The sequence below is a fragment of the Elaeis guineensis genome, chromosome 4 (genome assembly GCF_000442705.2).
Source record: "Elaeis guineensis isolate ETL-2024a chromosome 4, EG11, whole genome shotgun sequence".
Lineage (NCBI taxonomy): Eukaryota > Viridiplantae > Streptophyta > Magnoliopsida > Arecales > Arecaceae > Elaeis > Elaeis guineensis.
The window spans coordinates 138,321,894-138,347,115 of record NC_025996.2 but is presented as its reverse complement, the minus strand read 5'-3'; the positions used below and the strand labels follow the sequence as shown (position 1 = coordinate 138,347,115).

The following is a 25,222-nucleotide window of genomic DNA, read 5'->3' as shown; positions in this document are numbered from 1 at the left end:
TGTCATGCATGTCAGATAATGAAACGTCCTTCATTAGAACAGCAAGTGTAGTCAGGTCAGTTATCTCTGCCACTGCCTAGTCGCTTAAGGGCAAACTGCTTGCATAATTGTCAAATATAAGGGCAAAAACAACCACATTCTTGTATTTTATGCATTTTGGGATTTATTGGTAAATTGGTACGGCAAAATCCCTGGTGAATGCCATATTTTATTGGCAAGAGAATTTCTTGTCCAGCTCCACTAGGTCTGCATTCACTGAATATTAGGATGAACTGATAGCCAACGAAAAGAATTTAGTTTAAATCATAGGTATCAGGAAAGCCCCAAAATTAAATCGACTACCTGCAGTTACAAAAACAAAAATGTATTTAAACAAATCGAGACCCACATTGTCTTTATATCCATATAATAGAGAAAGCTGACTGGATATCAACATTGCAGCAGATAGGAAGAAATCACTCTACTATAAATGAAATAGTTAGACTCTGGTGCGAGTATTCGATTTCATATGTTGCCAACTATTCGCATTACTTCAACGGCTTAGAGACCAAATGCAACTCTTTGTACAAAATCCGGTCTCCTCTTGCTTGGCATCCGAAGAAGCCCTGCAATCTGGAGCTCTGTAACTGCTCTGCAAAACCTTGCTCTGAAAGAACTCAAGTTAAGGACCACAAGAGAATAAGATCAGTAGTCAATTAGAGTAATACAAAAGAGGTCATGAGCTTTCAATAAATGCTAGCTTGTCAAAGCTCCCAAAACACTGTTTTTTGAACCAAGAACACTGTAAAAGGCAGAAATATGACTAGTGTGATGGTTAAGCTAATTATCTTCACCTGTCGACTTGGACCAGTGTCACCTTTTTAATAGATACCCATATACAGGCAGACTACTACTGATAATGCATTATATTATTCTAGGATAGAAATATAATGTAGAAACATTTCCTAAAAGAAACCTGGTCCAAGGCAGCTAGGGCTTCATATCATACCCTGGCTTGCATGTATCACAATCACAGACAAGTTCTTAGCAATCATAAATGCATTCTAAAATAACCCTAAATAACATTTATATCAGATATCCAAAATAACCTGATGCACGAACTGTACACCCTAGATATTACTACATGATTTGGTGGCTCATCGGTTGCTGGAATTACAAGACATACAAGAAGGCACCTGGAGGATACTGAATTGTAGCTTCACTCTCTGAAGGTGTGGCTTTAACTTTTTTTGATGCTGGTGAATGCTGCAATTTACATTTGGTTTTAGTACTAGCACTGAGAACTGTTGCCTTGAAAGATTGGTACCAATCATGGAGATTGATAACATCACCATACTCTTGGGCAAGACTGTACCTGCAACCAAATATTTTAACATTTTCAGATCAGATCAAGTAGTTGGCTTGATAAAGCTTTTATATGGGAACTGGGTTAGGTTGCAATACAGTGTGACTACAAGAGTAATCAGAGGGGTGGACTGGGACATGCATTATAGTCCCGGGACCCTCCTTGAATTGCACTAATCCAGCAGATGAGACGGGATGAGCAGCCATGGGCCCATCAACTTAATGTAGCAAGTGCTTTATATTGCAACCTAAATAATTTCCTTAAAAAGATTCTGTTACAAAAGGGGCAGTTGCATACACCTCACTGGAAGCTGGAAACTTGAAACTGCAATAATAGAACTTTGAGTTTCTATTTCCAAAATGACTGGTAGCTATTAAAATTCACCGTGTTGGTCATATTTCTATGATGAATATCAAATTTCAGTAATGTGGCATGAGTCACTTGATATCGACTGAGTATGATACATGAGTGCTTATAAAATAAGGGAAAATTGCTTACATAATTGAGGTATCATGCATGGACGATGACAAGGCATTCCCACCTCTGCTGCAGCAACAGCACTGAAGATAGGTTGGGGACTTCAAAAGATCAACCTGAATTGTTCTCCTTGGATCTCCAATTAAAGCCTAAGTACAATAAGGAACTTTTTTATATTAAAGAACTAACAATTATCATAATCTGATTTTCAGGAACATTGAAAGGACAGACAGCAATTGTTCGTCTATAACATATACAAATTTTTAATTATTTTTTCATAATGTCTAGCACTAATAGAGATGACTGGAGAAGAATATCTACCAAAAAGGGGGCAAAAGTAAAGAATAAAAATTATATTTGAATAGGTGGAACAGATGTTCACTGGTTATGGTGATGGCATTATCGCAATACATGTTATTGTGTTACCGTTTGGAATATTCTTTAAATCTAAATTACCCGATTCCAAATAGTTGAGACATGTTTTGATGGTCACTGTTTGTAGATAATGTAAGTTTCCAAATAGTGTAAGTTTATAGATAGTGCTGTACCACATGCATGCGCACGTGCAAAGATACAAATAGGCATGCACATATGCTGTTCAACAAATGTCTAATTTCACTTTCATATATTCCACCTAGTGCTACTCAAGCCCCTGGGGCAACTGGGTTGGTTGATGCTGCACAAGCAAGCACAAACGATTGATGCTAGTCAAGGTAAGGTCACTTTCTTCCTCAACCATGTGAACAAAAAGTGGCATACAATTGACTTGATGAGATCCATCATCCATGACAATATGCTAATAGATGTGCTACCAGAGCAAAAACAAATTGACCAGTTGGATAGGTGAACAGCTTATTGGCTAGTCCAGTTCCTTTAAACAGGTCGTATTTTCCTCAACCACCAACATAGTCAAGTTTAACTACACATTAGTAAATTGATGCTTACAAGACTATTTTGTCCTTGTCTTAACCCCAAATTCTTTGTGAAGTCTGTGATTTGGTCAGTCCGTGTTGAACTCTTTTCTTTAAATTTTTTTTTTTTAAAAAAAGGAAAACTGCTATGCACACAGTCTTGTCCCAAACAAAGTAGAATGTTGAGAGTGACACCTTTCCTATATGTAGTTCATGAGTCAAACATGTAACTACTGCCAAACTGTAATTCCTGTGGTCTCAGCTCTCAAGATTCACAGTTGTTTTCTTGGTTATGCAAATGACCTACAATGGAGAGGAAAAAGGGAACTTCAATGGCAAGGGAAGGTCTTATTTGGGTCCTCTGCAGGTACATACTACATATTTGTTATAATACAGCAAAGCAAATCAGTTTACAGTAGCATTCACTTATATTCAAGGCCTATTGAACTGTGCCGAACTGGCCGATTTTGGGTCATACCAGATCGGACCAGTCGAGTACCAGTGCAGTTCAGTTGGTCAATTCGGGTTATATGAGGCAGCCCTTTGAAGCCCTAATCTCCCTCAATCCTTGTTCGAAGCTCTGCATTGGAAGCCTATCATCCCTATCAAGTTGATGAAGATGATATACCATGACAATGATGACAACCTTCCTTACAAGTGAGTTTCTCTCTCCCTCTTTCTCGATCCCGTTGCTGGATCCGAAGTTGTCAAAAATCCTCATTGATAGCTTAAAAGATCCTCAGCCTCTCTCGCTCTCTCACACACCCTTTCCCCTATCTCTCTTGGTCCCGTCATCAAATTCGAAGCTCTTGAAGCAATCCATCGACGGTTCAAAGCTCCTCAGCCTCTCTCTCCATCTTTCTCCCTCCCTCTCTTCTTCCTCACCGCCCCCCCCCCCCCCCCGCTCTCTCTACATCCCTCTCCTCCCTCCCGCCCTTCCTATCTTTATTTCAACACACCCCATAATGGCACGGTACAGACCCATACCGTACCGAATCGTTCACTGGCCGGTACGAGCCCTAGCACCAATTCAGCGAATTTTACCGATTTTATTATATATGTTCCAAAAATATTTGCGTTCAGAAAATTGGGCTACCAATTTAATGGAATATTTCAAGTTGGACTATATGTCTCACGCCCAAGTTCATCTTAACCTGACCAGGAATCCTATATTCATTGAGCATGACTCATCTGAAATCTTTGGTAGCCAAATTCAAGGTTAATCTCTTAATTTACTAATAAAAATTTAAGAAATACATATGTGGAATATATATCTTTTATTTCCTATTAATATCAATATATCACTAGGCCGACTAGTTACTTGGTGACGAGTCATAGCTGGGTCAGTGTCTCAATTGGATCTAGAAACATAGCTAATGAGATTAAGATATAGGTATATGACAATGACAGACCAAGCTTCAAGAATATCTATTCGTCATTATTTATTGCACCCTCATGGACTCCCTATGAGCTTCTTAGTTTTGCAATGGTAGTTCCAGACTAACATTGCTCTCCATTGTGGTGTTCTTATCTCAATAGAAAATTAAAAGCACAATTATATGACAAATGAAAATTTTAGTTGTAGAAAGACATTATGACAACAATGATGACATTTCATGAAACAAAGATGGGCAAATAAATCAAATTTAAGTAAAGATAAGTGAGTTAGATATTTATATATGCAAGTCATAAAGAAATTAAGATGCCGATAACATAGAGACCAATCAAAAAACCCCGTTTCTAGCAGAACATGAGTATACATTATGTTGAAAAGCATCTAAATACTTACTGATTGTAGAACATCTACATGTTTGAAGCAAACTATTTCATGGAACGGTACGCACTCAATGGGCATCAAAAATTTCCTGATTAAAAATCAAAATTACTGTACAATAAATACCCTTTTGGGACAGACACAACAATAACAAAATTTAAGTTGTTAAAAAGAAAAAGGAAAAAAAAAAAAAAAGAGTAACACATCAAAGATTTTCCTTTTCTTTTCCTTCCTTCCTTGCCTGCAGCTAAAGCTAGATGTATATACCCCTGCTGTCCATTCAACTTTAACTATTTATGATTCCCCTTATTTACTAACAAAAGAAATTACTTTGATGTTCCACCAATAATTCTGCATACATAAAAAAAATGACAAAATTAACAGATTGACTGAACTTGATTTTTCTTATGAGATTTAAACCTTCCTTGTCCCTCTTCCTTGCAAAAGTAGAAACATGTGCAGAACACGGAAATAATTACACATTTCATTATCATCAATTTTAAAAAAAAATACAGCTATTTTATAAAATATAGACATCAAAATTCAACATCTACTTTCAAGTATTTCTTAAAGCAATTAGGCAAGGTTAACAATTATTCACTTGATGTTTGAATGTCTCTTTTGAAAAGTTTATTTGCTATTGCTATCATCCATCAGTTTATGGCATTCAAACATCAGAGCTAACAATTATACTTTTCAAAAACAATTATGAACTCTGATATGTGAATATCATAACCCATAGATGATGGTAAAAGCAACAAAAACCAAAAGAGTGTACATCTAATAGTTTGGTGCAAACGGATGTCCATGCAGTTGTCTGACTCATGTCTGATGTAAATGTTGTTTAATATGATTTTCAAAGCAAGGCAAAATTTTGAAGCAATTCAAATATTATATGATAAAGTGTGACATCAGAAAATGGTAGAACATCACTGGGTACTTTGGAGCAGGTATAAAGAGACCTGATTGGTTTGTCATTGAGTATGTCAACATGAGAAAGTGTGCATATCTGGTCTGCATATACACAGACAGCTTAATTATTAGAAATGGAGACCATTGTCAGCTCAAATGTAAATGGTAGCATATATCTCCAAAATAAAGATTTCAACAACAAACCATAGAGAACCATCAACCTAAACCTGTTCACGATCTTACAACCATAGCCGTTGCTTGCTTACTTTTGTACGCCATACAGAGCACCGTTGTAGAAACTCCACGTAAAATAGAAACAGATCATAGTTAATGACTTAACAAGTCCAAAGGCAATACGAGGTGACTCACCAAGTATGTATCTTGAAGTTTCAATATTCCTTTAGTATTGGAATTAGTCTAGAGTAATATAATAAATGATTATGGTAATGCCTCTACTTTGCATATTGATGGTGTAATATAAAGTAACTAAAGCACTAATTACTAAAAAAAATAAAGAAATAAGCATAACATATCAGCGAGCAAGACCTCTCTTGACATAATATATATATATGGTGATAAAGGATTTTCCAGTTTTAAGAAAAGAAAATACAGTACAGTATACAGCAATCATCACTTCATCACTACCAAAACACTGCATTCTTCAGTATCCATCAAATACAAATTATTTAAAATTTAATAGATGGACATGCTGACTACATGATATGATAAAGAGAGCATCAAACTACATATACGTACAAGATATAAAAGGAATCCTACCTGACCATCCCATCCAACAGCATAGCAGCTTTGTCATTCACTGACAATGTTCCCTTTCCTGCACTCAATGATCTTGACCGCCTGTCATATGAATACAAGTGGCATATCACCACTGAGAAAATATACTTCCTTGTGCTCCTATTGCGTAACTTAGGACTTAATCCATGTGCAACAAGTCAATTAAAGTTAATTCCCTGAGAACAAATGATCTTTTTTAAACGTTTCAAATTGTTAATTTTATCATTCCTAAAACGGAGGTAATAAGTATTTTATTGAGTGGCAGGATAGACATGAATGTTTTAGTGACCCAATCTATTGTAATATGCAACAACAATATGTGAATTCTGTGATGCCTCAGATGTAATATTATGAATCTGAACATGGACTTCAAGTATGGTTCCAAATGAAAAACACTTGATATTGCTTCAGAGCCTTCTGTAGATTTTGTGCTCCATAGTTGACTCATCTTACTGGAGTAAGGCTTGGTGTTGATAGAACCATTTTATACAAACTTACTATGGCATTTGCTTGATGATGTGGAGCCATATATAACAGAAGATTTAGTTTCGTGCCCCAATTAGATAGTGTATTCACTCGAGCATTTCTGTTTCAAACTTCATGATTTTAGAAGTGTAGAACTTAGACCTCCATACTGCTGTGTGTTGCTCATATCGTGTGAGTCATTTGTAACAATCAAAATTAGCTAAAAGGCCAACCAAACAATGCATTCACTCCAACACTTCTGCCCTAAATTTCATGACATTAAAACCTAGATTTGCTGTCTAAAATATGTAAGGTGTATCTTCAAAGATAAGCCATGTTTTAGTATGTTCACTGCTTGGTTGTCAGCTGAGGAAGAGCCTTGACACAATGGTAAGGTTGCTCCATTGTAACAGAGAGGTCATGGGTTCAAAACACAGAAACAGCGGCTCTACACATGAGAAAAGGCTGCATACCTCTGACACTCCCCAAACCCTGAAATGGTGGGAGCCTCATCCAGTGGGCCACTCTTTTCAATGTTTGGTTGTCACCAACTTCACTATTATTGTCAAGTTCCATTTTGAACCCTTCCTGGTTCCTGCATATTTTTTGCAAATGTTCTTTTCCTGGTTATGCACCTAAGAGCTTTGATTCATGATCCCTTGCTTTCTTGACCATCCTACTTACTAGTTACTACCATTTGAGCTACCTTTTTGGATTAAATTTGAATTTGACACAGAACTCCACTTCATTCCATTACCCTTAATTCCTTTCATAGTATCCTTTTAGCATTTCAATGTCATTCCTAGCTTTAACTTGGTGGTATCTATTCTGGGCATGTCTTTAAGATATTTAAAGTATCAAATTATCCTCCCTTTAGGCTGTGAAGGCCCTTTGTTTCCTTAGAGTTATTAGCTTTCATTTGCCCTTTTAGGTGCTTCCAGTGCAGTGCATTAAAGAACAAGTTGGTTTCTAGAAGCTATTTCTAAATTAACGGTTAGATCAATATCAAAAACTAGCTAGTTGCAACTGACGTATCAGACACTAAGGCAACCAAATATACCATATATTGACTGGATTGAACCAGAATTTCATAGGTTCTGTAGGTGTGGTGCTAAGTCAATCAACATCCGAACTAATTGTAGCAAATTATGTCATAGAAAGACAAAATGCACATACAACTGAGGAAAAGCAACAGTATCCAGCTTGCTCGCTTGGAAGAAGTCTATCTGATACAAGTGTTCTAGTTAAAGAATGAATTTTTATTTACACAGAAAGTGAGACAGATTGTACAATAAATTTAGTTCAATAAAATTTATTTCTTTAAGATTACAAACAAGAACCCAGATGAAGATTTTTATAATTAATAACAGAAGCCAGAGCATGAATGAAATGTGTATACTTCACATAAGAACTTTACAGATGTGACCAGATGCTACACCAGTGGCATGCTTATTATCATTTTTTCAACATAAGCATGTGGCAGCAGGCTGAGGTAGGTTGAAGTGGCTAGAAGGAAACAATTTGCTCAATAAAAACAAGCAAAAAAAAAAAAAAATCAATATCATGAAACAAATAAATATTGTGAATCACCTTTTTCCTATTATTACACTTCCAGTGAAACCAACCACAGTCAGGTTTCTGGGTTCTATATATGACCTTTCCACCCCTCACTGCTAGCATCTTTGAGTTGGTTCCCTACCCCAATCTAGCATAAAAGAACACATATACTACTTTAATTTGCAACACCAAGAAAGTGGATACTGCTTACTTATGAATATCTGTGCATTTTTCTTTGAAAATCAGGCCACCTCCTCCAGAACTTATTATGGATTGAAGTTCTCTCACTCTATCCTGAATCTGTGAGAACAAGAGGATCCAGCAATAAAGTCTATTTCCATTTAAAAAGTGAAATTATCAGCAGAATCTTAAATGCATAATATACTATGCTCCACAATGTATCCAAAAAAGCTAAAATGTTACAAAAATGAAATATAAAAACATGTTTAGAACAAAGATTACTGGTAATAGATAAATTACATGTATACCTTCTACAATGTTAAAACTTAAAATGACTCCACATTGCCTCTATCATCTTGAGCTTATTTTCTGCACGAAATCTTCTATCTGTTTGTAGCTTAGTTTCATAATTCTCTACTTCTTCCCTGAAATCTTCTTCTGCCAATGAACATCCACCGAAGCTTTTCAACAGAAAACCTTCTTTACTTCTCACCCAACCAGAAAAATGTCTGTCCAACATTATATTAACTAAGACCGTGAACATCATGTCAACCATTTTTCATTTCTGGTACTCCTCTAAGACTATCAAAGAAAAGTCGAGGTCACAACAGCACTTTTTGGTTTGTCACTGATTTCTCGGTAAGATATGCTGCAGGTACCTATTCCTTGTAAAAAGCAGCAGATAACTCTTCATCCTTTGTATGGTTTGTTTAAGTGATTGATGGTTTAGTAAAAAGCCTAAAGTAAAGTCTCATTTTTCCAGCAAGAATTGTGCCAACATATGCTTTTAAGAGCAAAACCCAAATATTTATATTTACACAGGACAAAGGATTCCCAAATTTCTAAGGACATTAAGTTAAGAGGTCATAGAAATAATGATGTCTTTTCACTGCTAAAAAGAATGTGAGCATTTCCAACAAAAATTGTTTGAAATATTGGCAAATTTGAGTAATGCTAATGTACCATCATGAGGATAGCTGAGATGGTCCTCAATCAATGATAAGCTATCCGAATGCAAGACTCAAACTGTTAAACATGATCTATGCTAAAAAAGATGCCTAGAAACCAAACAATCATGTATTTTGGTGATCTCTGATATAATCATCAAATAGGTGTCAAAGTGGACGGTGTATTAGCAAGATACTATTTTTTATTATGATCTAATCACTAGAACCTAGTGAATTTAGATCTGCCCATGTTTTAAGATGTTTAGGTCATAATCCATAAAGCAGATTTTCAATTTGTGGGCCCGATTATGTATTTTACCACAATGACGTAATTGATAAGATTTGTTTTTGTACCAACTTGATGTATAGGTTAGACACCATCAAAACACATGAATTTTGTTTCCAGGCTTTTTTTTTATCATGCAAATCACGTTCAACTTTTTGGATCTTCAATTTGGGTGGCCTATCATTGATTTTGAAGGTGAGAGGACCATCTTAGCCATCCTCTCAAGAGTCTATTACCATCACTTGACACATTTCCTGCAAGATTGATGAGAGATTACTTTATGGGTCTTTCCTATGAGATTCAACAATGTCTAACACTAGAATGACATTTAAGAAAAATGTTTAGTCCAGTCATTTATTGGTTGCTTGAGCAGTTACGTTATACCTTAAGCAGCATATCTGAAATAGCCTGAAGTAAATTCGATCTAACAACTTGGAGGCATACTTGGCATCATGTAGTTGCCTGCTTCTTCCAATATTCAAGATTATTCATTTATCCAAGTTTTTTAGGTTAAGTTATGCAGACATCAATGCTTCATAGGCAAAATGACCTGTCCATGGTTGCTAGGTGTTCTAGGAAACATATTAGTGCTTCTATGGTATAAATACAATACAAATGACACAAACAGAATCTCAATTCTTTAGGCCTTTTTTCTCTTTTTGGATGACCACTCCCATCGGATCATGAGTTTCAAGAGATGGTGAATGCTACATCTATTACACATTTGCAGAGCAATCTGTGATATGTATATAATTAAAGGCTATCTGAGCTTAAGATTTTAAAATACCAAAAAGAAAAATCTGAAATTCCATAATTACATGCTACTACATTACAAATGAAGTCCTAGGCTCCTAGCAACATAATATGCTGTCTTACCCAAAAATAAGATTCTTCAACAGATTATTTAATAATAAGAACCAAAATTTGAGGAATCATAACTCATCTAAAAATTCAAATATCATGTAGATTTCAATGCGTTGTGTGGCACTCAAACCAAGTTGCTGATATTTTGTCTCCGTCATCTCAGTTTTACCCATGGTACACCGAACTAGGCCGAACCACCCAGTTCACCCCATACCGAGCCATACAGGTACGGGCCCTTTTTTCGGAAAATACCCAAAACCGCTCCAAACCAGGCAATTCGGAGTGATACCTGGCCGAGCCTCTCAGTTCATGGCGGTTCAGTCCCCATCTCTTATTAGAGTGATGGGAAGGCCTGAGAAGGCTCGGGAAGCCTTCTCAGGCTGAACAGGTACTGGTTTGGAGCCTTCTCAGGCCAAGCAGATACCATACCGAACCGGTAGCCAATCGGTATGGATCCTGGTATCAGTTCAGGCTTTTACCCCTCATTGCCTCCAATCCAAAATCACTAAAGATAACCAACTATATTTATCAGGTTGGCTTCAAAGTATTACTTCAGAATTTGTTTCTATTAAAGACTATTCTTTATGACCATGAGCTTTCAAAATTCAAGGTTCAAAACCTCAATTTCAAGCACTAGCTTCAAACGGACCAAATGAGTTTAAAATTAGTTAATTCTGGCTCCAGATTCAATAGTCTTGAACCAAAACTAATTCAATAAATCTGGAAGGAGAAAAACCAAAATATAGGAAACGTGAAAGAAAGACAAAACAATTTCAGAAAATAAATAAGACACCATTATAGGGTATACTGTATTTGTTGGGACCTCTGGATATCTTCCCTCTAATGACCTTTAAAATGGAAATGGTTATAGTATAATTTAAGAAATAAAAAAGGTTACAAAAAACGTTCTAGTAAATCACTCCATTATTTGATGACAATCTCCCACTCCCACAAACTAAAGTCTATTGACTTTGAGCTAAGATAGTCTCATTCTCATATGTCAAAAAAATCTTTTTCCACTAAATTTCATAGGAACCTAACATCAGAAAAACTTCCAACTTCTCAAAATTCATTAATTTGATATCACCCTTTGAGAAAAAAATTCCATTAGTCAGAACAATAAAGAAATGGCAAAACATGGCGCTGACTGCCGCTATATAAAATATGTTTGGCCTCAAAAATGGGTTTCAGCCAAAAATCTAGAACTGGCCCAAGTGCTGAAATTGAAGTGTTTCAATTTTGGTTTCAGAATTCTGGCCAAAACAGTTTTTTATATGAATACAATAAAAAATCATTTACTGCAACTTCTAACTATCTTATATGAGACTTCCAATATTAAAAAAAAAAAAAAGTCACTCTCCTTATCATGATATCTCTGGATCATTTTAGCAAACATGCATATTATTGTAATCAAACTACTAAGGCCCTATTTGGCTAAGCTTTTAGAGTGCCAAAAAATACTTTCTGACTTCAGAAAGCACTTTAAAGTGATACCGTGATGTTTGGTAAAAATATCGGGAAGCTATTTTGGCTTTACCAGAAAGCTGAAAAGATCTACTTAGGGAAAGCTGTATTTTGAAGCTTTCCCCAAAAGTGCTTTCTTGCTAATGTCGGGAAGCTGTTTTGCTTTACCTAAAGTACTTCATTAATATGATTATCAAACAACAAATAGCTTTTTGTAAAAGCTCTACTTTCAAAAGTTTTACTTCTCAAAAGCTTCAAAAGCTCTACTGCCAATAGTAATCCCAAACAGGGCCTAAATCTGTTTTTGCAACTTTCATATATCTACTAGTGTATTAATTCATTGTCTTGACTAGTTTAAGAACATATCCAACCAAGAAGTCTCAACTTTGCCATGTTCATCTTAACAGCTGGACTTGTTTCTAACCCAAGCATCAAGTATAACTCTTTCCCTACAAGAGCTAGAAAATTATAATAAGAAAAACCCTACGCCACCCCCTTACATGGACTATACCATCTATGATCATTTCATATTGGAACTAAATATATCCCCCCCCCCCCCCCCACCCAACCTTTGCAGTTGCATAATCATTGTAAACCCAAGGTAAAGTTTGTCATTGCATTCAAGCCCACCATATTGGCGCACCTGCTTTTGGTTAGGCCAGGTTATAGCTGATCTGGTCTAACTCTTCTTAAGAAATAATTGGGACGAGCAAAATTCACATCATTGGATCAGACCCATCTTACTATATAACAACAAAAGGTTGAAGGAAAAGAAAAATAAGAAGAAATGTAACAGTTTTACATTAAAAAGAAAAGAAAGGAACAAACTATTGTATATTCTAGTGGACTTGAGCACTTATTTTTGTAAATATATTCATTATTTTTCGGCTTATTCTGATGATATAACATACAGATTAAGCAACAGCAAAAATATTTCACACTCAATCACAAAGGATCGTAATTGTAAAACACTATGTATTTTCATTCCATAACATCAATGGTGCTAGCATATGGCATGATAGAGATTGATATTTTCACCAAATTGATGTCATTGATTATGTAAGTTTGGTATGTAATTTTTGCTTCTTTCAGTTTTTGACTTTCTTAATTATAATTTTGACCTCAATTGATTCTCCACAAAAGTGTAATACAAGCAGATACACATCCCTATCATCTACCAGGCTCTGAAGACAAAGATGGATGCTATGGCTATAAAGGTTAATATAAGATTTAACAGCCAAACAAATGAAGGATTAAAGTATCTGTCCACACTATAAAATAAATGAAAAACATATCAAGCCAGCAAGCAATATGAATTTTGTGGACCTGTACACCATCCATGCCAGACTATATCATTATGAATTTATCCTAAACAACTTTGTCTCTGTTTAGGACATTTTGGAATGGGGAAGATCTAGAAGACACATTACAAATTTGACATACTTTTATTTTAATAAACATCCACTGTTATACATCAAACAAAATGTTAGAAATCAAGATTACATTGTTTAGCCTTCTGTAGTAAAACTAGAATGCAATCTCTCAACAGCATAGCATTACGCATACAGCATCAATGCACTTGCGATGTATTGGTTTTGCATAAACATAGTTTCATTTGCTTTTAGCATACTAAAGCAGACAAAAAGGATTTTAAAAATAAAGGTAATCAAGCATATGTAAGCTTTCCAAAGTACATATAGTTTCCCAAATGACAGATAGTATGTGTACATCTACAGTGTTATCTTATTAATGTGTAAACTAGTTCTGTGTACCTTTTTTGTGTCCATCATAAATTTCAAGCTTATTCGTGTCAGTAATGAGTAAATATTGGCAGTAATGCTAATTTGTATGACGAATAAATTGAAAAGGTTCATGTGTTGAAGTACAATAACAAAGTACCTAACATGATTTATGATCCTAGATTTCAATAAGATGTGTTGAAAGTTGAAACTATATTTATTTGTTCAAAACAAGGTTCAAATTTTTGGCTGAAATCAACCCCCATTCCAGCCAAGACCAAACCAAAACTACCCAGCAGTTTCAGTCATCTATTTTGGCAGTTTCAGAAAATTTTGATCTAGTTTTGGTAGTTTCCAATAGTTTCATTTGAAACTGAGCAAAATTAGTTATAAATAAATATTTTGACATTTGATTTTCACAAACATTCTAGGGTCATTTCTCTATTTACATCCGTGAATAGGCTATAGAATTATTAATTTCAATTTTCTTTCTTTTCCTTGAGCTGAAAGAGGAGATAAATAGTGAACTTTGGGTTAAGGCTTTTGCAGATGCCCCTATTAACGTGCATTACAAGAACTATTACAAGAACTAATGCAAACAATTGAATACAAGACACCTCAAAGAAATAGCATCTCTTTTATGTAGAACTAAGATTCTCCAAACTGGTACTAAAGGGCGTATTGGCCGGCAACCAGTTCCGTAGTTCCGCATCGTACATGTTTGTACCATGTCATTTTGGGGCATACTGAAACAAGAAGAGCGAGAGAGGGAGTTGGAGAGAGAGAGGACCTGAACAGCTCTCCTCATCATTGCCAAGGCGGAGAGAAAGAGGGTGAGGAAGAGGGAAGATGGCAGGGAGGGGAAGAGGAAGAGGGCTCGAACAGGCCTCAAGGGGGGGGGGGGGGGTGGAGGGGAAGAGGAAGAGGGCTTGAATGGAGAAACCTTTGAACAAAGCTGTGCAAACAAAGAAAACTCTCGATCCCTTTATGCCCCTAATCGAACCCTTGAATGCTGCTGGTTACCAAGCAATCCAGTTCAGTCCCCTGAACCGGCCAATTCGGCATGGTTCAACCCGTAGTGTGTAGAACAAAGAAAACACTACATAATTACATGCATTTTAATATGTTAGTCATAAACATTTTACAGACTTGTGCATGTACCAATGCTGCATGCCTAGGTTCAGCATATAATAATGTTAGCACAATGAGGCATCATATGCATGCCATGCTAGCAAAGTATGCATGACATCAGTAGATAAAAATTAAACTAACATATTCAATATTTATTGCTAAATGACCCAAGTTCAACTTTTGTAAAACTTGGACCCTAACTTTTCTTAATTTTCCGAAGATAATATTACAGAAATTCGCATAAGGGCCATAATAATTTTATCCAACCAAGAGTTTCATTATTCAACATAGATTTAGCCAAGAGAACTACTGATTGTGCACAAGAATAAATAGTTCAATATAACAGGGTTTAGAAACGAATCTTCTAGATGAAACTGGGGATGAAATTATTGCTCATAAATAGTACCTCATTCATTTCCCCTGTGTGGACACCCCAAATGTTAAGCAAATGAGAAAGTGATGCTGCTGGGAGCTCCCTGATCCAATAGAAAAGGTTGACAAATACATTCATAAATGTCTAAGATAATACAACGCAAAGAATGCTTCAAGAATTTAGAAATCAGTTGCCCAACAAGCACTCAAGAAGTTAATGGAAGACAAGTAGGAAGGGTGATACAGTCCTGGAGAGGTGAAGGTCATGGCTAATATAATGTGATCACGCATTAGGCTAGTGATGAATTGCAGATAAAATTTTACAAACTTCAAGAATGATTTCACTTGTTCGCAATTATTTACTGGCAGCTACAAGAGGACCAATTTACCACATGGTAGAGTATATATTTATAAATGCTACAGCCTTCTTTCAGGTGTGGGAGATTTTCTAGCAATCTACAACAGTGAGCTAAGCCAGTTTAAAAAGATTCTCATGGATATTGTAACCATGAGTACAATATCTAGCCACTGGATTCTTAATTGAACACTTAAATGAATTTACATACCTTACCTGTTGTATTGCCTGAGCAATAAATCCTCCTTTAGCAGAACTAGACTTTCCCTCAATGAGATTGCGACCGATCAATGAAGATAACTGCAAGTTGTGATCTAAAGCCCTCAGGTTGTAGAGAGTTGGATCGATGGCCTCGCAGAAAATGTCTAGTAGTTGCATATTTTTTCGTTTTCCAACTTCAAATAAGCACTGCCATGAATGGCCAGAGGTTGTAGCATCATATGCCATAAGATAACAGTGATTGAAACATGAGGTTTTGACCAGTCACAAGCAATGACAAATCAACTAGAAACACATTTCTCAAAAAATGAAAAAGATGCTCTTTAGCAATAATATCTATTGCCAAACAGAAACACATTATTTTGCATAAATTTGGACCATAGATGCACGTGGCTTAAATTTTGAACCATTAAAAAAAAGACTTAATAGGTTGAACAATAAAAAGATATCAAGATACTAACATTTACCATGCAAATAAACCAAAAAAAGCAAAGAAAAGTAACTCTCTTCTGGTGAAAAATAAACATGCATGGAAAACTCTTTGATGACCCTATGAGCTAGGATAACTAAAAAGAATCATATAGGGGGCATTCCATGGAGGATGATATTATGGCCAACTTTAGATCTCATCCTAATTTTCCTATTTGATATCCAAACTGATTAATCACATTACATAGTTGCATAAGAAAAGTAATTCAGCACAGTAGAGAGAGAGAGAGAGAGAGAGAACTTTACTTGTATAAGTATATGATAACATTCTGATAACCAGTAATAGTATTGTGGATCACAAATCTTGACTTTGGAGTCCAAATCGAAAGTTCAGATTGAGGGTTCACATTTCTTCAAATATAACTTGAATATTTAACTAAGTTGGGCAAAGTATTTGATTCTATTAAAAATGGTATGGTTCAATATTTTACACACTGACTGCTGCAAGCATGGTGTCTATCTCTACATGACATTCGCACTCCCAGAACAATGACCTCAGACTTGTCCACTAAATTTTGTGGCACCTCTCAACACACCATTTTATTATGAAGTACCTCCATTCTTTCACATGACTCCGGAAGAAACTATTCAACATCACAATTAGCCACCTTTATTCTTCCTTGCTTACCCTAGAGCTAGGTCCATAGAGTTGGTCTCAGGACTCATGCTGGCCGGTTGGCGGTACGGGTCCGTACCAAATCGAACCAGTGCAATGCGACACAGAAGTGAAGAAAGGAACCAACAAGGAGGAAAAGAGAGAAAGAGGGGAGGGGGAGGGAGGGGCAGGGATGGAGGGAGAGGATGGCCGGAGGAGACACCGACGGTAGCCACAGATAGGCCGTGGGAGCACTCGGATGGCCGTCAAGGCCTCCGCTTTCTCTGCCAAATCGCTGTTGAGAAAGAGAGAGAGATAGAGAGGGGGGCGGGAAAGAAAAGGAGGGAGGTGAGACCGGTGAAGAGGTCGTCGGAGGACCTCCGATTGGCCATTGTAGCCATTAGATGGCGGAATCATGGCCTGCAACTCTACGGGAATGAAATAGAGGCGATCACCCCTATGTCATGGATTTTTCTAAAAAACCCCGACCACAGTGAAGCCAGCAATGGATTTGCCGCTTCACTGTTCATCATCGTTTTAAAATAAAAAACATGATGAACAGGAGCGGTTGACCATGTTCCGTGGTCATGATTCTGTCCATACATGTTCCACCACTTGATGGCCACGGCAGCCATCCGACACCCTCCAATGGCCTCTCCACCAGTTGTGCCTCCCTTCGGTACCCTCACTTCTCCTATCTTTATCTCTCAATTAAATATCCTATAGGACGATATAGAGCCACGGAGGCCTCCGCGACCCTCCAATGGTCTCGACAAGCCACACCGACCCTCCAACGGTGGCGTTCCCTCTTTTTTTCCCCTCCTCTCCCTCTTTTCCTCTCTTTTTCCCTCTCTTTCCCTCTCCCTCATCTCGTATTCTGATTCGGAAGACCAAACCATCCCGATTTGCGGCCGATACAGCTCAGAGTAATAAGTATGTATCTAGCACTATGCAACATAACATCACAGACTTCCATCAAGTCAATCACCCAGCCAAAATTTATATTTAGAAAGAATAAAATTCTTCACAATCTAAAACCATCAAAATTTGACACAACTGGTCCCCCATATCAACTAGTGCCAGATTTTATTCTCCAATTGTCATCTAAATAGAAAAAATAAAATTTGTACAATGAACTATGCAATTTTTCAGATTATGTTTTACAAATATTTCCATCTTCTGTTTCCTTTATCGACACCCATGGTTTCTTAAACTATCAATTGTACTCCAAAAGTTGCTTATTGCAAGAAATCTACTTCCATAGAGTAAACATCATATGCTTTGAGGGTTTCCATCGTAAGTGTGATTCTTTAATATTTTGAAAAAGGAAGTACAAGTGTCCAACAATATTCAAAGGCTGGAGCAACATGTGACTACAATAAAAGGTGCACATAGTTATATGAAAGCAAAAGGCTGCCTTGCTGCATAAGTCAACATGGGGACGTGAAAAAAACAACTAAAGTTGCCTCAGTGTCTAGATTTGGGAAAATCTCAATATTTCGTGTTTTTCTATGACTACTCCACATTATCATTGTGACTGCAACATTGAAATTGAAGAATTTGGCATATACATTTTCTTATTGTACAGAAAAATGGACAAGTGTAGGCTTTTAACTCCATTATATTTTCTCTTTTTCCTTTATACTACTCCAAAGAGGGTGAGCCTTAACACAATGGTAAGGTTGCCCTATTATGACATAGGAGTCATGAGTTTGAAACACGGAAACAACCTATCCACATGCAGGGATAAGGTGGCATAACCCTGAACCTTGTGGCAAGAGCCTTATCCATTGGGCCACCCTTTTTTCATTTATACTACTCTACAATAGCGAAAGTCCTTCAAGGGATGGACTCATCACGAACTTAAAATAATAAATTACTATAAAAATAATAAAAAGCAACACATTCGACCATCATTCTGAAAATATGTGGCATATATGAAGCTTAAGAACATAGATGTCCTACCATATTCTTTGAACACTAGTGACTAATTTGCCCCTACAATGCATAGTTTTGGCAAAAATCCCATGGTGCATCAAGCCAAAGGCCTGCCCTTTAGCATAGTCCTTCCAATGGACTCACAAGGCAATGGCTTTGAGAATGGAAAGAAAAAAGCATTACATTCTTTTCCTATGACTACCATATATATAAGTCAGATTTTTCCTCCTCTCAAAACAATTCAACTGTGTTTCCATTGTAAATGCTGTTACAAGGCATGAAAACTAGTTGGGCTTTTCATATTTGTATTATAAAGGCTAGAATTTATAGTTACACAAGCTTGCAATTTGCCTATGGATTACATGATCAGAAAGGATTCAAGGTGAACAAAGGATTTTATAGAACTACAGAAGTCTCAGTGACTTAATTCAAGAAGGAAATGTAACTCAATGGCCAACAAAGAATGCTAAAGCTAAAGAATAATATAATGGAGCACCAAACATTCAGCCGTATTCAGCTCTAAGCACAGTGCCATTCCCTTTGTTCTATAGAAAATGTCCAAGCCCCATCATATGATGGTTTGACATGTCTATAATATTATTAAGTTATTGCACCTAACAATAATGTGAAACAGACCCATCAAATAAATGGGCCATAAGCCAAAGTGGTGACTTTAATCAGATCATAGATAGGAATTCCTCGTCGATTACCAACATTAAAATACTAAGTGATCACCTTCACCTAGTCAAGTAACTTCAGCCATCAGATTAAGACATCTCAAAAAAAATCAAGGTTGCACTTTTTGATGGGCCAAATTCATTCTCGGCACATTGACCAAATTTATGCTATCAAGGATACATCACAGCAATGCCAACTCAACTAACAATGTATTAGCGGTCAATAGACATGGTTGTTTCTTAAAGAGTATTGTGGAGTCTTTGATGCATCTACACTGATTTTCCTGATACCTGAAGGCACACAATAATTGGCATAAGGCCAAAAATATAAAGCTTAAAAAATTCTCTGAATAGAGCTAAAAGGCTCATTGATAAAGCCTTAAATGCCCATTTAAAGCAACCTGCTAGTAAGGCTACCATGTATCTCACTGGTGTCAATGTAACCAAGCTGAAAACCTGTCCTATCCTCTTACCATATGTGGAGGCTTAAATCATCTAAAAGAATGTCTACGCACAAAGTGACCGAGCTGAAAACCTGTCCTATCCTCTAACCATATGTGGAGGCTTAAATCGTCTAAAAGAATATCTATATGCAGCCTGGCCGAGAGAGAGAGAGAGCAGGATTACCTGTGGCAAAAAGCATGTTTACCATCAATTCTTCCTATCTCCCACCAATTACTCAACCCCTTGCTCACATGACTAATGAGCATGTATGAAGAGAGGTCGGGAATAGATCTGTATGTGACATCATCGAAGTACAGCTCTCAAAATATAAATAAAGAAAGCTCAAGATGTTTCTTCCATGCATAAATATTGAAATGGTCTCTGCATGCGTATATTCAATGAAATGTTAAACTGTCTCAGAGAGTAGTAAACTAGCAGAAAAGTGTTCAAGCTAGACATCATTAACAATGTAATGGTGATTGGTTGTAAAAGGTAATATGGTCATTCTGGTATTCTTCTTCATAATGTCTATAAACCCACACAGAACCGTTAGTTGTGCTAGATGAAAACTAGAAAGTTTTGGCATAGTTATGTTGTTCTCAAGTTCCATATATTAAGTTTTCATTCATTAAAGTTTCTTCAACCTATCTATAGTACAGCAGTTGGTCACCGAAGGCACAATTACAATAGAAGATGTTAACTATTCAATTACAGCAAACTAAAGAAGCACTCAGTTGCACTCATCATAATTTCCATTATGTTCTAAAACGGATAGATTGGGTTATCAGACCTACCATAACAACAGAACTCCAACACTTTTGCAGCCTCCTCAGCTCAGTTAGCCCATGTACCAAACTTCCACCAGTGCCTTTGAGAATTTTTTCCCTGAAGAAGTCTTGTTGCTCATAGTCCTAGTATCGACTAGCCTTAAATATAGAATGAATTGTCATGCAAACGTATACATGGTATGGATGCCCATACCTTTGACAAGATGGAAGATTGAAAGCATGATTACGCAAAGAGTCAGGCAATGAATCACACTGGCCTTGCTGGAAAATCTGCATGTGGAATCAAAGGGTAAATAATACAGAGTATGAATTCAAGATTTACATCAAAAGAAGATCTTCGAAGCATTAGAAACAAGTCAATCATTATATTTTTGGAAATCAAAAAGCCCATTTGCGATGGGTTGCCAAAGTTGTGATGCTGATATAATTCATCTATTTGTAGTTTCCATAGTTTAGAAGCAATTACATAAACAAATGAACAAGCATATCTATACATTTTCCAGAAATCTTCTTAGACCAAAATATTTGTAACGGTCAGCACAGATACCTTTCTTACTACTTCCATAAAAAAATTAAAATGGAACCAAGCTAGTGGTTCAAGGTGGCTCAATATATGTATGAAAAAATGGATAGGGGAGAATAGCATCCCTATCTCAGACATTTAATAGGAGGGGAAGAGAAGTATGACCTCAGAATCTTCATCAAGTATGTCAAGGCCCAGAAAACTCAGAGGCTCCATTTCAAAGTGTTTAACGCATGCAAGCTGCAGAAAGAAGCTTTTTTCACATTATATGTACTCATGGAGGCAACATGGTGCAGAATTTGCCTCATAAGTTAAAATTAAAGTTAAAAGGGCAAAGTACTAACCTTTAGAGCCCTTACAAAAGAAGTAAATGTTCCATCATGTCGAAGGAAATAGTTTCTTAAGAATGCTGCAACTTTGTGACCAATACTGAATCCAGAACATGATTTTACAAGAACAGACTCAATTAATGCATTCATCTTCTCACAAGGAGATCCCAATGTGAACTTACAAGGATGCAAGTGTTGCTGTGCATCTGATGGAAGAAGTCTCCTTGGGGCATCAAAAGTTGTTGCAACTCCCATTATAAAGATGATTGGAATCTTGATCACCCATTCACTAAAAAACAGGAACTTTTTAGAAGCCATGTTGCTAGTAAAAGTTAAATCTGTAGGGAAGTTTATTAGGTCATGGTAGAAATTTTTAGGTCTACTTGACCGCATAATGCCTTGGACCACCATTGTGCCTAGTTGGGCCTAAAGAAGATAGATAAAGTAGATTAGTGTCTGTTTTCACAGATTTTATTAGATTAACATTTGGGTTCACTGTGTCCTATTTGATAAAGTTTCTAATATGATAACAGAGTATTCAACTTTTGAACTTTTGTTTTCTTTTTGCAATATATCCATTTTATCCTTGGTTTTTTGTCCTTTCTCTATGATAACCATCTTCTGGAACTTTGTGGCTGCTATCACGGACGCTTGGTGGTTACGAATTACTGTAGAGGAAGAAAACTAAAAAAATCTTGTATTTCAAAAAATTTAGGTCATGATATCTGGTCATCATTGTCATTTTGCAATTGCACGAGAGAATGAGAAATTATTCCTTTAGCAAATAATATGAAATTAGAGTTGATTATTGAGAGCTTTAGACCCAATGAACCTGTTTTCAGGCTGGTTACTGAGTCTAACTTCGATCTCTTCAAAACACCAATCCTGAACACACAAAAGGACTTTCAATCAGACGCCTCCATAAAGGAGATCATGCCAAGGTTTCTGGAAGTCCCTGTCAATTTGACAGAAGGGGGTACCTTATCCCAAAAAAATATGAAACTTGTATGTTTTTACTTGTTTGATTGATTTCAAACAAATTATGGAAGTAATTACAACTATGACAGGTACCCTTTAATTTGGTACAAACTGTATAACAGGGTGCTATAAAAGAAAAACAGTAGATCAGAGATATAACAGGTACTCTTTAACTTGGTACAAAGTGTATAACAGGGTGCCATAAAAGAAAAACAGTAGATCAGTTTGATTATGATTTTGTATTATGAAGCTGTGCTGATTTATAGGGGATTCAACATATGGCAGCTTGACAAACAGGAAATATTTATAATGTTATCTCTAAAATAGAACCCATTATGTAGGACTGAAATTCCTTGACGGTATCTCTAGTTTTGCAAGGTATCAAAGGTGGCAGGAGAGAGGCCTTTAGAAGCCCATGAACAAAAATACCTTAGCATTGTGATGAAGTCGGCCAGGACAGCACCACAGCATCGCTCACTATCATCAATTATCACAAGGACAGGATTATCACAGTTCTCTGGCTCACAATACCATGAGGCCAGAATAGAAATATCAGCCATCTACATGCAAGGAAAGACAGCAAAACAATCATGTAAAGGGAAAAGCAAACTGGAACAGAAAAGAAAAATCTTTGTTCTTTCAAAAAGTTTGATTGATGATAACATCAGAATGGAGGGGGAAAAAGTTGCAGCAGTTTCCTACATCAGGAGCCTCTGAAACCAACTGTCTCAACAAGCTTCTAAGACAGCCAGATATCCCATGCTTAACCGAGAAATCCAATGATGTTAGGTAAGCCACATGGCATCCACTAGATTTCAGATGCCCACCAAGCTCTTGAAACGTCAGCAGATCATCAACAAACTCCACATTTTCTGTACCAATTAAGATCAATCAGCACATTAAAATAAGAATTTCGTTCCAAAAAGGTATGAACTACAAGTGGTGAGATCTCACTTGTCAAGATCAATGCTGTGGGTATCTTCCTGCATATAATATCCGTTACAAGCGGATAGGGCCTTTGAATCTCAGAAATCTTATGTGGCCTGATGGATTTGATTTTGGAGAATGACTCAAGAACCCAGCTTTGTACTTCATCAAAGAGATTGAGATTGATCTGCCTCAAAACGTCCTGAAAGGAGAACAAAGGGGAATATCAAACTTGTTAAAGAACATTTTTTTCATACGAAAACAAGAAATCGAGATGTAGGAAGAGAAAGACGGCACCTTGATGGTGGAATCAATCTTGGACCAGGTTCGGTTGAAGGCTTCGAGGCGAAGCTGCTCGTAGATCCAATCGCTGGCTTCTTCAGTCGACGAGACATCAGATTTCTCGATGGACTTGAGGGAAGAAGGGGGCAAATCAATCTTTCTTTTCGCTGTCCCAAATCCGGAAGACTTTCTCTCGGATTTTCGAGGCAAGGCCTTGTGGAGAACGAAGAACGGCTATGGGAAAGGGGGAGATGAGCGAAGGGAGGAAAGAAACGAAGGAGAGGAGAGAAGACGGTGAGAGGCGAACCTGGAGATTGTTATCGACATCGTTGGAGGCGGCGGCGGCCGAAGAAGTGGGGAGATCGGAGATCGGAGAGGGCGGCATTGTTGATTTCGAGAGAGAAGACTGAATGCTAGGGTTTATTTGGCCCCGTTGCGGACTCTTTTGCCTCTCTCATCAGGGGGGCTGCGTTTGTTTTGGCGGGAAGAGTGGGTGGTGAACTGTTGACTTGTCGGAAACTAACGATTTTGAACTAATTTCGGCAAATGAAGTACAGGTACTAGTAGAAAACGCCAGCATCAGAATTTTTAGATAGAACTGTATACGTATATAAGATTTTTTTTTTTTTTTGAGATAATAACTGCAGATAGCTTCTCATCCAATAATATCTGGAAGGAAAAAAAAAAAAAAGTAAAAGAGTCCTTCATTTACATCTATATGATATATGAAATGAAAACGACAAAATTAAGCATATTGCGAAGTAGAAAATAAGCTTTTGCTATTTGTCTTCATGCAATAGATGCCTATTTATAAAGTTTATATATATTTTTATCCATTTGATAACACCTCAAAAAATTAAAATAAATTAACAACTAAATATTATAACGAGAACTTGCTACGTGGTGGTTTGTTGTTCCATTATTTTATGAGCTCCTCTTTCCAAATGGATGAACTAGTTCAGCGACATTTTTGATATATCAATCAATAATAAATTTGAATTATATTTTTTATAATCTAGCTATCCAAAATTTTTAAAAATATTATATGAATGAGATAAAGTCATTAACACATAATTCAATAAACTCTTTCTCAAATGCTCAAAAATAAAGAATATCTATACAAAAAAATCATGTACAATGGTATTGATCTAATCAACTTCAAGAACACAAAATTATCCATAGTTTATTGTCTAGCCACTACATACATACTCCTATGCATCTTGTGATTGTGATTTGTGTGGATGTTAAAATTATTTTGATATCTCATGTTAGTCCACATTAGATCATTTCATAGTTTATTATTCTAACTTCAACTATTATTGATAAGTAGATCCCAAAAAAATGTATGAATTATTTATATTTATATTGGTACTTAAATTATCATCAAATTTAAGGAATATCCTTTTTTTTATAATGTTTGTTTACAAAATACTAAAAATCTATCAACTATAAAATTTCA

At 36.5% G+C, this 25,222-nt stretch overlaps 1 protein-coding gene across 1 annotated transcript; it reads right to left on the bottom strand.

Moving 5' to 3' along the window:
- Positions 1-348: 348 nt before the first annotated feature.
- LOC105042592 (origin of replication complex subunit 3) lies at positions 349-24,267 on the bottom strand. Its single transcript, XM_010919882.4, has 17 exons — positions 24,071-24,267; positions 23,779-23,997; positions 23,509-23,683; positions 23,257-23,426; positions 22,984-23,114; positions 21,592-21,865; positions 21,413-21,487; positions 20,918-20,994; positions 20,731-20,821; positions 15,786-15,982; positions 15,254-15,323; positions 8,448-8,536; positions 6,197-6,277; positions 4,523-4,598; positions 1,844-1,971; positions 1,187-1,354; positions 349-646 (listed from the first exon to the last, which is right to left on the bottom strand). The coding sequence occupies exons 1-17, from the start codon at positions 24,146-24,148 to the stop codon at positions 541-543; spliced, it is 2,205 nt and encodes a 734-aa protein (XP_010918184.1). The 5' UTR covers positions 24,149-24,267; the 3' UTR covers positions 349-540.
- Positions 24,268-25,222: the final 955 nt, after the last annotated feature.

What these genes read in the sequence shown, in the direction of transcription:
- LOC105042592 (XM_010919882.4), bottom strand. Translation starts at nt 24,148, where the DNA reads ATGCCGCCCTCTCCGATCTCCGATCTCCCCACTTCTTCGGCCGCCGCC. An exon ending in TGGTTTCAGAGGCTCCTGAT is followed by an intron (nt 23,115 to 23,256) that starts GTAGGAAACTGC and finishes CCTTGCATGTAG; the next exon opens with ATGGCTGATATTTCTATTCT. An exon ending in ATGTAGATGTTCTACAATCA is followed by an intron (nt 1,972 to 4,522) that starts GTAAGTATTTAG and finishes TATTGTACTTAG; the next exon opens with GCTTTAATTGGAGATCCAAG.